Source organism: Rattus norvegicus, chromosome 6 (genome assembly GCF_021556685.1).
Source record: "Rattus norvegicus strain SHRSP/BbbUtx chromosome 6, alternate assembly SHRSP_T2T, whole genome shotgun sequence".
In the NCBI taxonomy this organism is placed as follows: Eukaryota; Metazoa; Chordata; class Mammalia; order Rodentia; family Muridae; genus Rattus; species Rattus norvegicus.
In genome coordinates, this window is record NC_141539.1 from 144,275,658 (window position 1) to 144,292,399 (window position 16,742).

At 42.8% G+C, this 16,742-nt stretch overlaps 1 protein-coding gene across 1 annotated transcript in view; it reads left to right on the plus strand.

The window, feature by feature from the left end:
* The window catches only part of Rapgef5 (Rap guanine nucleotide exchange factor 5), a 235,007-nt gene that overhangs the window by 42,564 nt on the left and 175,701 nt on the right, over positions 1-16,742 (plus strand). Inside the window, 4 exon segments of the mRNA NM_001395143.1 lie at positions 32-82; positions 1,967-2,073; positions 6,184-6,305; positions 7,668-7,836. Of these exon segments, the coding sequence (NP_001382072.1) occupies positions 32-82; positions 1,967-2,073; positions 6,184-6,305; positions 7,668-7,836 (449 nt within the window).

The window sequence follows — 16,742 nt, forward strand, 5'->3', positions numbered from 1 at the left end:
TTCCTCTCCTTTTCTTTTTCTCTTAAAATAGACTCTCTCAAGAAGAATTTCCAATCCATACCTTGACCATAGTCCTTCTCAGGTATGAAACTGTTTTCTCAATCCTTCTGTACTTTCTGTATTGGTGACTGAAAAATGCTAGTGGAGAATGCTTGTGTTTGAGATGCCCTGACCTGGAGTTTTGCAGGGATAAAAAGTAACTATCAATGTAACAGAGTAAATATGAATCCTTTACTTTTTGTATTGATAGTAACACAAGAGTTTATAAGTAGTATACATTATACATAATAAGACTTAGACATATGTGTAGTTAAGTCGAAGGGCTTTTTCCCCTATGAGTTAGTTCACTGATGAGAAGAGATGAATTTGTGTTTATTGTGTTGCATTAAAGAATCAGACGCACAGGAGACAAAGGAGATGAGGACCTTGTCTGCCTTGCTCTCCACTGTGTTACGCACCTGGAATAGAATCTGTACTTGTCAGCTGCTCATTAGATGCTTTTTACTTATTCAGTGAACCTCGTAGGTATCAGAACTGGTTAAACATCATCTGACTCATACCTCTGCCTCAGTAACTTTCTGTCATGTCTGTTACTCAAGATGTGATTTTTGAAAACTTGTTAACAAGGCATCATTTCTGGCCATTTTCACTTTTTCATCAAATTGTGTTTAAGCAATGATATTTGGAGAATTAAGTATGAGCACTTATTTCCTATCAAGTCATGACCTATAGATTATCAATTTGTTTTATTTAAGGGATAATATAAAATATTTATAGTTGAATAAATACTTTACTAAGAGGACCACTGGTGTAGTGCAGTTGTAGAGTATTTGCATTGTGTGCACAAGGCCCCAGATCAAACCCAGCACAGCCAGAAAAAAAGAAAAAGGAGTTACCAAGAAACAAATGGGGGCCAAGAGATGGCTCAGCAGTTAAGAGCACTGGCTACTCTTCCAAAAGACACAGGTTCGATTCCCAGCATCCACACAGTGCCTCCCAACCATCTGCAACTTCAGTTCCAGGGAATCTAGTATCTTCTTATGGGTTTCAGAGGCACCAGGCACTATATGACACACATACATATGTAAATACATTCAGGGAAAAGTACTCACATACATAAAATTAATTTCACAGTATGAAAAAAAAGTCAAATGGAAAGTCGTAAGCATTTCTCAGCGTACAACAATTTCATGAGCATTGACTTTTGAAGTAAGGTCATTGCATTTCACCTCCTTGGTTTATGAAACAGCCTTGTGCTATAGAGGAAGGTGCAATTGGAGAAAAGGAGGTATTTTAAAAATAGGACCTGGAGCTCACCAGAGGTACCTACCTCAATCTGCAGGGACCAAGGATGACAGTGGAGGGATGAGAAGATTAAGGAAAGAAGTTAAATGAAATCTCTTTCTGAAAGATGGAATTGTGAAGTACTGTAGATCAAATCAGAACGTTTGGAATTAGCTGTGAACTCTGAGGTCACATGAAGCTTCAGGGCAAAGTAGCCTACTGTGACATTGCACCATCTTTAACTGATTCACCAAGTGCAGAAATGTCTTCCGAGGGCTTTTATATGCATGAATTACCAATATGGCCAAACTAGTATATTTGTTTGTGATTAATCTAAACAGATTAAATAATTCTTCAGTTTCCTGTAGTAATGGGAACACTATATTTAAGCTAATGGGTATTTTACACAGAAATCTTTGTCTTTTAAAAGAATATTACGATTATAGTTATTATGGAAGTTATTATAGTCTAATAGCCTAAGCAGACCATCAGCTAAAATAAAGTAAGGTAATTGTAGGCCAGTAGCTTCATAGGCTGAAATGTGTCTGAAGCTCAGGGAATTGGTCATGATAATATATATATATATATATATATATATATATATATATATATAATGCTATTGGGAGTTCACAGACTGCCACATTGTTTGTTCTACATCTGCAGTGATTGTCTTTTCTCTTAGATTTATGGAGAGAATTCTTCTTGTGCAGGAAGAGCATTGAGGAATATTATTATCCTTCAGGCAGCTGACCTGGTAAAGGACAGAGTGAATCTCAAGGGGTTTTACAGGTAACACAATTTCTTAACACCTTGTCAAAACCCAGCCTGTGTTACAATTGTAACCTTGAGCATAGAATAAGCAGGCTGTCTCGGTATTAGCAGTCAGAGGGACAGATGTGTTCTCTCTGCTGAGGATCCTAAAGGTGCTTGCTCATGGCTATGGTTAGGCTTCTGGGTCTAAAAGAATGTGAAACTCCTAACTACGTGAGCTCTCTCTCTCTTCCTCTCCTCTGCCCCTGTGCCCTCATCTCTGTCTCTGTCTCTGTCTCTCTGTCTGTCTCTGTGTCTCTGTCTGTCTCTGTGTCTCTATCTATCTGTCTGTCTCTCTCTCTCTCTCTTTCTCTCTCTCTCTTATTCTCCAGAGAGGTGGGTGCATGCTACACTGGGGACTTCAAGAAATATAGGTCTCTCCACACAATGGAGACATTGTCAAGTTGCTGGAAAGGTTCACAGGGAGAAGGAGCTGTTCAAATTCTCCAGGTGAGACAGAGCCACATGCCACACTGCATGTGAAACGAGAATGGGCAATCTGTCCTTCCAAGCTGTGTTTGAGAAAGAAATAGTTTGTGGCCAGTCTTAATAAATGTCTGGACCTACCCTGAGGTCATTTGAAGCATGTGTTTCACTCTTGTGGAATATTAAAGCAAGCAAAACAAAGGAAGAGGGACTAACACTGAATGATACCGAAAGAGAATTATAAAAATAAAACCAAGAGGAAAGGAAATACTATTTACTATCATTTTTCTTAAAGAGACAACATTGAAATAACAGAACTGGGACAGCACTCAGATACCACAAAAAGGAGGACATATTCTACTAATAAAGGATGTTCCCTTAAGTTATAGAAATTTAACTTGAAAAAAAATTAGTTTACTATTCCTGTTGTTTTCACTGGCCACAGGAAACAAATGTTTCCATTGGAAACACTTAATGATGGCCTGGATCCTGGGAATAGTGATTCCCAGATATCTGAGGTAAGAAGACTCTTGCCTCTTGCCTGAGGTATAATTTATACACAAAAACGCACGAGTCAAGTGTATAGCCTAATAAAGTTTTATTTACTATATACCTACATAGTCATTTTCTGTGTAACCTTTATTAAGATACAAAGGGTGTTTATGTTCTAGAAAGATCCTTCATGCCTCTTAACAGGAACCAATTTCTGCAAATAAAATGTTTTAATAGCCTATATCATTTATGCATAATAATGGGATTCATACTTGTACACAGTGAGTTTCAGTCATCTTTATCTCCACCTCTGCTGTTGTCTGTTAGAGTCCCACTCATGTTACCCCTCCCTGTTTCCCACTAGCCTCTTTTCTAATGTCTTGTCTTTTTGTTGGGTGGGGTGGCAAGGTTACATGAGTGTAGTTGGGAGTTTGTTTCCAGGCGCATTGGTACCTTACCAGTTCCTTATGACACTGAAGGGAGTGACTGCACTTTCCTTAACAACTCTTAGCAGATTACAAATCCCCAGAAAGGTATTGGGTCTGATTAACCCTGCCCTCCTCATAGCCAGGACTTGAGAAGCCCAGACTTGTGGAGAAGTTGAGTACATGCGAGCTCAGCAGTGCAACAGCCAGCTTCCGGGAGAGTTCTTTTTGACTTATGGTACCCATAATGTCATGGGGTGGGGCAGGTGAACAAAGCAGGAAGCTGAGAGATCACATCTTAACCACAAGCATGAAACAGAGAGAACAAATTGGAAATAAGGAGAGCCGATGAACTCTTAAGGCTCAGCCTCAGCCGAGTGATTTCTCTAATAGGGGTGCACTTTCTAAAGCAGGGTCCAAATACCAGATACTTATGTTACAATTTATAACAGTAGCAAATTACAGTTATGAAGTAGCAACAAAATTAGCAAATTATAGTTATGAAGTAGCAACAAAGTAATTTTATGGTTGGGGGGTCACCACCACGTGAGGGACTATATATTATAGGGCTACAGAATTAAGAAGATTGAGAACTAGTGATCTAAATTTTTTTCACCTTATAAACAGTACTCATCCCAGGAACCAAGTGTTCAAATGCATGAGCCTACAGGGGACACTTTGCATTCAAACCTCTGTACCCAGACACACACAGATTGAAACTAAAAGCACACACACACACACACACACACACACACACACACACACACACCACACACACACACACACACACACACACACACACACAAGACACCATGTGACATCCAACTCTTTAAAAGTAACATTGTATATGTAAGTCTTCATGTCTAGTTATAAGCAAGCTCAGAGAATCCATGTTACTTATAGAAGGCAATGCTAAAGTCTATCTTTGTTCTTAGGGTGTTTGTTTGTTTTAACTTATTTGCAGTCTCTGAGGGTGTTGGTTGAAATGGAGATCTAATCAGGTCCATGGAGAAATGAGCTATCCAATTCAGAACATATTTAGAGTTATAGGAGCAGAGTTGGGAGGAAATGTGTATTTGTATGTCTTCTCCATTATAGTCCAAGGACTGATTAATGTTCTACGATTAAAGATAAATTACTAATAGGGTTGTCTAGGATGGGTCACTTAAATTTGTCTGGTGGTAAATGGAGGTGATGTGTGCCAGTATGCTAGATGAAAATCTACAATAAAAGCTTTGAAAGGTTTCTATTCAGTTTGTACTATAGAAAGAGCATGATAGTTCCTGATACATTATTTCCTTTTAAATACATGAATCACTAAGTGCCACTATACCATTTATGTTTTAAAGTTTAGCATCTGTTACCACAGATAATTGGAAACCATAATGGGAAGGGAGGAAGAGGCCAGGAAAAACCAAAATTTCTACCCCAGAGATGGGTCAAATGCAGCTGTTCATGGGTTCACATGGGTCTATAGCTTATCACCTCCACATGGACACAGATTTACATGGTTCTGTAGTTCATCACTTCCACCCGGAATCACAGCTCTGGTTAGATATGCGGGTACCACTGAAGCTTCTGGGTGGAATCTGAGACCTAAAATTCACCGTGGCTAAGAGCTGCTGGCAGCAGTATTTAGATCTCTATGCTCCAGTAACTTCAGTTTTTATCCTTTCCGCTCCTGTCTACCCTGTAGATTTAGGCTTTTAACTGGATTGCTGTAGATCTGGTCAACAAGTCAGGGGATTAGAAATTAAATGCATAGCAGCCCATCTATTTTATTTGCTTTAAAGATATTAAGGGCAGGGTTTCTCTTTGTCCCTAATGGTTTTCCTGGTCAGATGGATGGTAAGAGCAATTTGAAACATAATGATGAGGTTTAGGGAGAGGGCAGAAGGGACCAGATACAATGAAGTCAATAGCGTGTCAGGGAATGGTACCCAGTTTTCCATTAAGGTTGTGTCATAGCAATTCCATGCTTTCACACACTTGTTCCAAGCCTGCATCTCAAACAGAGCAAACATTTCCTAAAGAGAAAGGAAAGCTAGAGGCTTTGTGGTTACCAGCAACACCTAAGGGGTTTGATGGGAGCGAGTATCTAAGTTTCCAGGTAGCTTTGTATCAAAGTCTACACCTGACAGCACTCTTGTTCTTCTTCCCTGAAACCACTGAGCACAGTGCTGTTGAGAGGCCTGGACTAGGAGACCTCCTCATAACCACCTGTGCTCAGACAGGCATAGCTACCATCTAGCTACCTGGTGCAATGTGGAGGTTTGGTTTGTTGATCAAATGTACGTGCACTTCCGTGTTCCAGGTGATACCAGACACTCGGAAAAGGCTGCGGAGCCTCAGCGTTTAGAGAATGTGAAAAAAAAAATGACAGTATTTAATCCATGGACTAAGGTGGTTTCAAAGCCCAAAGATGCTGTCTAATTGAAAGAAGCACTGAGAAATTAGTTAATTAGCACTGTGATCCTTAACATAAAAGGTGTCCTATAGAATTAGAAGTTCGTATTGACGGTTTGGTCTAATTGCCTGTTTTCTTGCCACCTGTGTTCTCATTTAAAAGAATCATACGTCTGATTGATTATCATTATATTAGCATAAGCCTGAAGATGAGGCAGAGGCAATGCCGTTTTGCCCTGGTTTGCTTACTTTAGAAAGAGAGCTCATGAAAGGGATGGCATCCAACGTTGATGTTTTGCTTTTAAATGTTCTCATTGCTTGTGGCTTCGCTTTGTTCCAGGAGAAGCTGCGTGGGGTCAGAGCTGGTCGACTGGCTCCTGGAACACTGTCCTTTTGTCCAGTGTCGATCTATGGCCATTGGGGTCTGGCAGCTCCTACTGGACATGGGGATTATGTCATCAGGTAAGTGTTCCTTACTTTGAAGGCACAGTCACTATTTTGTTAAGCTGCTAGACCAAACCGTACTTGATCTTCCAGAGGATGTTATAGTCTGGAAGGGAATTGTTACACTCTTATTTTCTAAGTAAAAATGACAGGTCAGTTTTCGATTCATTTGCTTTTCCCACACTTTCTGTGGAAACGACTAGGTACTTGCTGACTGCAGACTTACAACTGTAAAAGTCTCTACCTTTCTCCCTGTCTGCTCTGCTCATAAACTTTTTTCATCAGTGATATCTCGTTGCTTCAAGTGAATGGTTTATCGTGATGTATGTAATCATCAGGCACTGGTTTACTTAAATAATCTTAATTAAATAATCATGAACATGTAGATATGTGGGCTGTGAATACTAGTTGTTCAAATGGGCCGGAAAATGATGTTTAAGTAGAAGCTAAGATAGGCGGCCAGACTCTCTCTTCTTAGTCGAACTCAGGGAATTGAAGGAGCGGAAACAAACTACCTTTGTTACTTAATTTTGATTTCTCAGGTGCTAGTTGGTACTGAGAAACCCCTGTTTCTATAGATGATAAATACTGAAGGCAATTCCTGGTATCATTGTGAAAGAATGATACAGAGGGCACATGGTTGTAAACGTCTTAGTCACTTAATCCTCTTATTTAGAAAGTCGACTAACCATTTTTGCGGAGGAGAGCTTTTATTGGCTCGTTGGCTAGCACGGGGTTACTGGTTAGCCACACACTTTGTGTAAATGCCTTTTGGAACTATGTCTAATTTTTGATTCCTTTAAAACAGGATTTCCTAACATTGACAGTATGGGCATTTTGAATTAGACAGTTCTTTGTCGTGGGTGGGAGGGACTGTCCTGTGCATATAGGATTTTTTTGGCAACATTCATTTCTTTTTCCTTCTCGTTGCCATTGGTGTGCTACTGGTGTGCACACCGTTCTATTGTGACTACCAAAACTGTCTCTAGGCATCACCAGTTGTCCCCTGAAGTAGGACCACAATCCCCCCCGTTGATAGCCACTGACCTTGCTAACTGAAACGTGCTGTGTTTATATTATGCTGTGTTTGTACGGCATTGCCTGCTGCCCTCTTCGAAGTGATATTGACTTGATCATCACGTGTGTCTGTGAAGCAGAAAACATAGCATGTGTGTGAATACATCAAAGTTGAAGCAGTGGGATCGACCAGCCAGCATATCCTTCCATTTTATTGGTTGTGTTAGCACGAATGAAGTTCAGATGTATGAGTGCAGCCTTGTTTATGGTTTCTCCTTAATTATTGGACTTTTCAGTTTATTATGTGATTGATGATGCTAAAACACAGCCTTTTTTGTTTGTTTGTTTGCTTGCTTCAAACAGTGGACCAGCATCTCTACTTTCAGGATAACTATGTTTTCTACCAGTTCTCCTCGGATGAATGCAGCTACCTGTACTGTGAATTTGAAAGAGAGGAAGAATGGCAAAAGGGAGTGAAGCTTTTACTGGAGCTTGTGCACCTCATTCCTGCGAGAGCTGGCATCTGTGACCTGTGAGTAGGCGCTGTTAGGTACCACTGTAAACTGTGCTTTCTTAGAGAAGTTGTCCTGTGTCCTGTGCCTGCAGATCGCCAACCTGTTTGAGCAGTAGGAATTCTATTTCCAGGTTCAGAGAGGTCAGACACCCTGCTGAAGATTCATTCTAGCTCCTACATGGCTCCTTTGTTATTCCGATCCTAGTCATGTTTGCTCTACCAGCTGCACCACAATGCCACTGCTAACTGAGTGGATGATCTAAATTAGATATAAACATATGATGGATGGAGCTGAAGTTGGAATGAAATAATAACTCACATCTTACGCCCTGTCCAAGTCGTGACTGTGCTAAGAAGGAGCTTCAACAGACATTTCTGAAAATAATCTAGAAGCCATGTTTGGCAAATCAAAACATGTGAATCATTATCACCTGAAGAGAGTGAATCACCGAATGGTTAAAATTAATGAGCAGAGGCTTCCTTGAGTCATGGTGTGGGGATTATGACATGCCTTGTTTATCCTTGGCAATAGTGAAGAGTTTATTTCAGAAAGGAGTTGCAGATTGAAATGTCAGCTGAATCACTTAGAGAGCTCTTCAAGTACCAGAACACTGCCCCATACCGTTGACTCGTAAGACAAGTGAACTGCCCTTACTCCTCAGGTAGAGACTATCGCTTCCAAGAGATGCACTCCTCCAACCATAGCAAACATAACTTTCTTTTGTTAGCTAAAACTGACAGCGTTGAGTAGTTAATTCAGTCTTTTCGGGAAGGAACATTTTATACTAATGATACATTTCTGACAAGAAAGTTGGATGTCAAGCGTATATTTCATGTCAGGCACAGTACTAGAAGAATGCCTTACAGTTTTTGTTTCACTTCAGAAAGATTCTTTAAGATGGGTACCACTAATTTCCATTTTATGAGTGAAGAAACTGAGGCACAGAAGTCAAGTCACTGGACCAAGGTCGCACAGACGCAGAGGGTAGTTTTAGTGGTTGAGTTTACATCGGTCTACCTTTAATGCCACAGTTTTTTTACACCTGCTATGATGTGTTCTCAGACGTGAGGGGATGATCTCAGCACCCTCTTCAGGGAGTTGTAAGCGCAAGTTATGGAAGTGTGAGAAGACTGCGATTATGGGTTTGTCCTCACCTCCTTTGGCAGGAGGCTGTGCTATAGGAGTGCAGATTGCAATGACACTGAATTATGGCGACATGGAGGGCCCTTTATTTAATATGCTCTTTGTAGAGGTCACAAGTATCTAAGAGTGGTGGAGGCACATTTCAGCAAATTCCAAGGTGCTCTCTAGGAAGGAGTGACGAGGCTTTTCAATCAGACAGAGCTGTGGTGACTGACATTAACCCCGAAGGACTGCTATTCTCTGATAGGGTTCTTCTACCATCCTGTGTTTTACACACAGTAGTGGCATACCTGGGTATGCTCAAATTAAGGAGGAGGCCGGAGAGGAGTGAATAATCTTGCAGGCAGTCATGGTTTAATCTGCCGCTCCTCCCCAAGACAGCAAGTTAGAATGCCAGTGGTTGAGGTGGTAGCCTTGCATTGAGTAACTCCTGGATCTGCTCTAGCTTTTGAAAAGTGTCAGTTATTTTAAAACTTCAGGCTTTAATGCCAATCCCAGATGGCTTGCAATCTTCTGTCATACCGATTACTGTGGGTACAAATGGCAGGTCCTGGGGTGAGAACGGACTGTAGAATGCCACATTCATCAGCAAGTTTCCTCCATTTGGCATGAGCATTTGGTCACAGTCACTCACTGGTACAAATGGTTGCTGGAGAACCAAGGACCTGTTTATTCCTAGCATAAAAGAATAAAGTTACTAAACCATGCTTTTCTTCTGGTGCGAGAAGATATATATATCCGCTCTGTATTAGAGGTATGAGAACTTCTGTGCAGCAGTAGAACATTCTTGGATTATTGCCTTTGAGCTATTCCACTTTAGAATAACGGATGGTCAGAGAAAGGATGCCCAGGGACACTGCCGTTTCTCAGTTGAATCGCACACCCTCCCCTGGTTCCTGCACAGACCTTCATTATAACTCCGACTTTGACCTGGAAATCTTGCTGTCTCAGTCTTCAGCCCACACTGGTTATACTCGACTGCTAGAGCTCCGCTCTGCTCTGCTCCCTGTTTTGCCTTTTTCTTTTCCCTGTTAAGTTCTGCCCAACCCTCAAGGGGGAGCCCACGTCCTACCTTGCCTATGAAGTTTCCCTGATGTCCTTGGACTGTCTTAGACTTGTGGTTGGTAAATCACTGTTGTTCCTGTTGGTGATTTTAAAAAGAAAAAAAAAATCTGTTCTTCTGCGTCTCTCTTAGCTTTCTGTTCTTTCACTCTTGACTTCTAACTGAAACGCCCTCTGAAGTCCTTTTGATTCTTGTTTTTCCATTTATGAGCTAAAAACTCCATCCTGTGGTGCTTTTAATAACCCTTTTGATATTTGAAAGCTATTAGGCTCTACCTACTCAGTCCCACATTAGGTCCCCTAACTCGCCATCCTCCCTAAATGACTTTAAAATGATGCCAGAGAACCACTTAATGTCCCTGTATAAACACAAATCTGTTCTCTACAAAAGTATTTTTAAAGAGGGAAAAAATAATAAGGGGGATTTTGTAATTTAAAAAAGAATGTCGTCCACAACGTCCACAATGTCCACAGCGGGAAGAGAGATGGCGCTGTGTGAGCTTGCTGCCTAGTTTGAGGAAACAAATGTTCAACTCTCTGTGAGATAGTTTTTTAATCCACCCCTCCCCCAAGAAAAAGAGAGATTTTCAAAGTATTGAGTTGGTTTTCAGGGTATTGGTTGGTCTCAGGGAAAGAGACCGGTTGTTGAACCTCGTTCAGATAGAAGCCCAGATGAAGTTATTCGGAATGAACTTCTTCCTGATGCTATTATTATTGTTGTTGTTTTTGTTATATTATTATTATTATTTTATTATTATTATTATTATTATTATTATTATTATTATTATTATTTTACTATGGTTGAGAGGAGAGGAGAGTGAGTGAAGTTTGAGAAATTAACAGAAACAAGAAAGGCAGCCTAGTTGTTCCGGCAGGACTTCTACGATGGTTCTTCCTGATATGAACCTGATTGGAAGCTGATGCTTTTCAAAGCCAAGCCCAGCTCAACTGCAGTATGCTGCCTCTCTGCTCACAAGGGTGAAGAGGCTGGACTCCAGTCTGTCACTGACCTTTGAATACATAAAACCATAGCCTTCCAGTTAGGCTCAGCTCAGGATACAGAGGATATATAAAGAAAAATGTACTGTTTTTGTTGTTGTTGTTTTGCTAAGGGACCTGGTGTCTGTTATTGACATAAACACTTGTCCTATTAGCTAACTAGGGAGCTCCTACCTTTGGTCTAATACAGTAAAGTTATTCAAATATGGTGTCTGCTTCTTACCCTGCTCTTTCACAGGATGCCCTGTGGGATGAGGTGGGTAGCTAGCATGGGGCCACTTTGAGGACATGAAGTCTTTCCTGTCCAACAGGAAGCTTTCTCAAACACTTAAACCATCCTTGTGATGACTGCAAGCCTCCTTACTATATTGCCATATTACTATATTAAGTGGTTGAGTTTCAGTCCTGGTTATCCTGGACAGGTCAGCATCCTTGACCCTATGACGCCTGTTCTTTTGGAAGCAGCCTCTGCACACGCTTCCTGGGAGAGTATCTGTTGGCTCTGTCTTCTTACCAGTGACAGTGCTTACGTTTCTTCTCTGATTGCATGGACTTTGTGTTCCTAGGGCTGTGCGTTGGGAGGTCTTGCTTGACCCTGAGGAGACTCCCTTCTAAAGACCGGTCAATTCATGGGGCTAGTAAGACCTTTCCATATGTCGACCAATCAGTGCAAACTCTGCAGTCCGGTCTCTTCTTTTGGGCTTGGGTTTTCTACCTGCCCTGAGCACAGCAGGCTCAGGTACCAGGCAAACGGGGATAGCTGTTCCCCAGAGTGAGGTAAAACTATTGGAACTAGTCATTCTTCAGCCTGTTTAATCCTGCCTCACTGTGGGGAACACGGGGAAAAAAACGTTCTTGTCTGTGTCTTCTCTCCCCACCTCTGCCTTGCTGACTGTGGAGCTTCCTTTTGTAGCTCCTTGGTGTGAAGAGTCTCCTCCTCCCGGGAACTGCAACAAATTGTCATCTCTTAGCATTGTTTTTTAAATCTTCCGGCCTCTGATCATTCAGGTTGGCCACGCCTGAATAATAGCAGAACATACATTTAAAGCCCTGACCTCTAAACACAACTGAGTCTTTGTCTCTGCTTTTCTACCTCCATGCATGCATTCAGCATCAGCTCTACAACAGTGACTCCCAGAACCAGTCCCTGTGCTACCTAATTACCCTGAATAACAACAACATCTACCTGCTAAGCTACTCTTCCTGCCCCCTCACTCCCCTACCCTGCCCCTCACTCACCCCCCTGCCCCTCACTCCCCCACCCTGCCCCTCATTCCCCTACTCTGCCCCTCACTCCCCTACCCTGCCCCTCACTCCCCTACCCTACTCCCTCACTCCCCTACCCTGCCCCTCACTTCCCTACCCTACTCCCTCACTCCCCTACCCTGCCCCTCACTCTCCTACCCTGTCCCTCACTCCCCTACCCTACTCCCTCACTCCCCTACCCTGCCCCTCACTCCCCTACCCTGCCCCTCACTCCCCTACCCTGCCCCTCACTCCCCTACTCTGCCCCTCACTCCCCTACCCTGCCCCTCACTCCCCTACTCTGCCCCCTGACTCTCCTACCCTGCCCCTCACTCCCCTACTCTGCCCCCTGACTCTCCTACCCTGCCCCTCACTCCCCTACCCTGCCCCTCACTCCCCTACCCTGCCCCTCACTCCCCTACCCTGCCATAGTTTCTTCCTGACACACAAGCAGCACAGGAAATTCTTGTTCCTGGGTAGTGCCTGCCTCCTCACAGCTCTGACCCGGGGTTCAAGTTCAGTTCTGTCATTCATTCCTGTCCCTGATCTGCCCTCTGTACTTATGACTTATCCTAATTAGATTTTTGGGACATTTGGAGAGGAAAAATTACTGTCTGGGTAAACAAATACTTTTTGAGTAGTAAATACTTTCATGATTTCACTGGCACGTCTTGTACTTGGGTCAGAGGTGAAGACAGTTTCCATTTATCTCTTCAGATTGCTATCAGGTCAGACTGGCCTCTGTCATTTTCTCATTACTCCTGCAGCCACAGAGGTGGTGAGTCCCCCAGAATCTCCGTTACAGACAAGGCTTATCCAGGGGTAGGAACAGATTGTTCATCATTATCTGACCACATCCACGTTTGAGAGCAGTGCAGGTATGGTAGGAAAATTCGACCCTTTGTGGCTGCTTGCACTAGCATTTGAAATAGTGATAGGCACTTACCTTCAAACCCCCAAAATAAACTGTGAAAAACAGATCCGTGGACACCCGATTTGATTCAGCTTTCAGTTGGCATCATTACTGTGTCCCTGGGCCCAGGAAGCACATGACAGCCACAGTGTATGCTTAGAAATCTTCTTCTGTCAGCATAACTAGCGGCTGACAATGGAAAAATAGTCTCTGAGGAAGTCAGCTGTATTCATTATATTAAAAAAAAAATCTTACTTTGTGTCTGTTGTTCTTTTCCTGTATGTATTTGCTATGTTAAATGAACAGTCCTTTCCATCCAATTAGTGTTCTGCATGTGGGACAAGGAGGATCTAGACTTGATTGTTAGAGAAGCAAGCTGTGAGGATCTATGGGGTGTCATGTGTATGTGTGTATGCCAGTGTGTGTGTGTGTGTGTGTGTGTGTGTGTGTGTGCATATGTGTGTCATGTGTGTGTGTCCTGTGTGTATATGTGTGTGTGTATATATATGTGTGTGTGTATATATATGTGTGTGTATTTGTGTTGTGTGTGCATGTGTGTGTATCTGTGTGTATGTGTATATATGTGTATTTGTGTTGTGTGTGCATGTGTGTGTATCTGTGTATATGTGTGTGTGTGTGCATATGTGTGTCATGTGTGTGTGTCCTGTGTGTATATGTGTGTGTGTGCATATGTGTGTCATGTGTGTGTGTCCTGTGTGTATATGTGTGTGTGTGTTTGCACATATGTGCATGTGAGACACACAGACTTTGTAGAGATCAGTGATGCCGTCTTCCTCAAATAGATTCAGCCTTTATTAGTTATATGCTTTTGAACGAAGGATGGTTTTCACACAGGAAGGCTGTTCTAGTGATAAAACATTCTGGCCCCAAGCAAGTTGGAAGGAAAAGGTTTGGCTTACACTTCCAGGTTATAATCTATCATGGAGGGAAGGCAGGGCAGGGAATCAAGCCAGGATTAAAGCAGAAACCGAGGAAGAACGCTGTGTACGAGCTTCCTCTCTGGCTCACTTTGATAAATTTCTTACTCACAGTCCAGTCTAGAGAGGCTGCAGCTAGGACCACCAACACCAATCATCAGTCGACAGCCTCAAAGGTGTGGCCCCCGGCCAGTCTGACCTGTGACTTGAGGTTCCCTCTCTCATGTGATCCTCAGCATAGAGGACGAAGGCCATGCTGTAACTTACATGTTCCCAAGGCCACCCTGGCTTCATGGCTGGGACTACAGCAGTAATGTTCCACGGTGTGAGAAGTGGGAAGAATGCCCTGAAGGGAGAGTCAGGAGCAGTGCAGGATGGATGGATACAGCAGGTGGATATAGTGTGTCTCAGTGTGAAGGGGAGGAGGGGGCAACAGGGAGGGTCAAGGATGGTGTCTAACCAGAGACGTAGTGTAGTGCTGCCATCAGTTAAGCTGGGGAGCACTGTGGGAAGAGAGCAAATTGTTCTGTGGTGTGGTGTGTGTGTTATATGCACGCATGTGTGCATGTATGTATGCACGTGCATGAGTGTATCTCGTGCATGTGTGCAATTTATGTCCTGTGTGTGTATGTGTGTGTTGTATGTGTGTTATGTGCATGTGTCTTGTGTGTGCATATGTGTGCATGTTTGTCTTATATGAGTGCTTTTGCTTCTGTGTATGAGTGTATGTGTCTCATGTGCATATGTATATGCAAGTTCATGTATGTCCCACACATGTGTGTATGTGTGTCCTGTGTGTGCACATATGCATGTGTATGTGTGTACATGTGTCTTGTGTACATATGTCTTGTGTTGTGTGTGTGTATACACACACATTTGTCTTATATGAGTACGTGTACATGTGTGTATGTGTGTGGACATGTGTGTTGTGTATGTGTGTCATGTGTGTGTCCTATGTACATGTCTTGCATGCATGTGTATGAGTATGTGTGCATGAATATATGTGTGCACAGGTGTGTGTTGTATATGTGTGTGTGTATGTGTGTCATGTGTGTATGTATGTGCACATGTGAGAATGTCATATGTACGTGTGCATGTGTATGTGCCTGTATGTATATTTGTGTGTATGGATGTGTTGTTTTTATGGGCATGGGTACAATTTTCTGGTTAGCAGGGTCAAAGAACACAGACTTTAGCATCCCTGCATCCACATGGTAGAACTCTAAGGTATTAGGTTTCACAGACTTTTAGAAGCCTTTGCCTTTGGAGCTCAGTGCATTCATCCCCTTGGAGAACTCCCAGCTCTGCTTCTGTTGGAAAGCGGAGTCCTCGGGAAGCATCGCTGTAATTTCTAAAGGGAACACACCCGATAGACCAGTGCTTCCTGCAGCCTCGGGCACTCAGCCAGGGATTTCTCTTCCTAAGGCCACTTCCCTGTCCTGTAACATGCCTTCCACCCGGGACCTCTTTATTTCCATTCACTAATGACTGCCAAACCAGAACCACAGCTTCCCTCCCTTCTCGCCTTCTCCCTCTCTTGTTCACTGAGGGGCATAGCATGTTCCAGTGATAGTGGACAATATACAGATGGTACACTTGCTGCCTTATCTGCTTTCTTTTCTACTTAATCTGATGGTGAAAACTTGGTCTTTCTTGAGTCGCTCTGTTGTGTATTTGTATATGTAAATAAGAATTTGTCCACATCTTGTAAAATTCGTTTGCCATATTAAGCAAACATTATCATTCTGGCCATTTTATTAGAGAGCTGGGCAGGGTGTTAAGTTCCAAGTGGCCAAAGTAAGCAGAGTAAGAGACCAGCAGGGTCTCCTGCTATTTTCCTGGTCCCTCCACCCCAGCCTCTCACCCCTCAGCCCCCTGCTTTTGCTGGTGATCACCAGCCCTGCTGTCCCGAGCTTCCTCAGTTTCTGTGAGACACACGAAATTTCTGGTGTAGGGAGTTGGGGACCCCCTTAGCAGGGAAGGAAAGTTATTTTTAAACTTAACTGCCCTCAGAAGGTAGTGAGGCTCCTCTGGGTGGCATCTAGGAATGTGGATTTTTAGAAAGGAAATCTTGGTGTCTGTAGGAGATAGAAAATGTCAAGAAAGACCAGAGTCAATCAGAAGTCTTAAACATGGTTATGGTTATGAATTCCTGTGTAATTGAGGGCCTTAACCAAAGCAAGCAGAACCGGAGGAAGGAGCATGAAAGGGTGGTTGATGGTTGGACAACCGCAGTGGGTACAGGAAGGATGGATGGTCACAGGGTACCAGAACACCGAGAAGGGAGCAGGAAAGAGGAAAGCATATATAATTTAATTTAATTTAATTATATATGATTCCGTGGGGGGGGGTGAAAATTCAGGTTACTGGAATCGGCACCCAGCGCCACTAGAAAGGCAGCTGGAGAAAACATGGCATGCTGGGCAAGATTCAGAAACTAGAGGCCTGAGGGTTCTAGACGTTAATCTATGAACGCAGTCATGCCTGCTAACTAAAACTTTCATGTGTTTGTGATCGATTACTTAAGGCAGCTGTAGAGACAAAGAAAGTAGAAAGGAAGAGCTCTGTGCTCTTTGACCTTATGCGGGACTATTCATCATGAGGGGGAAGTTTTCTCAGTCCT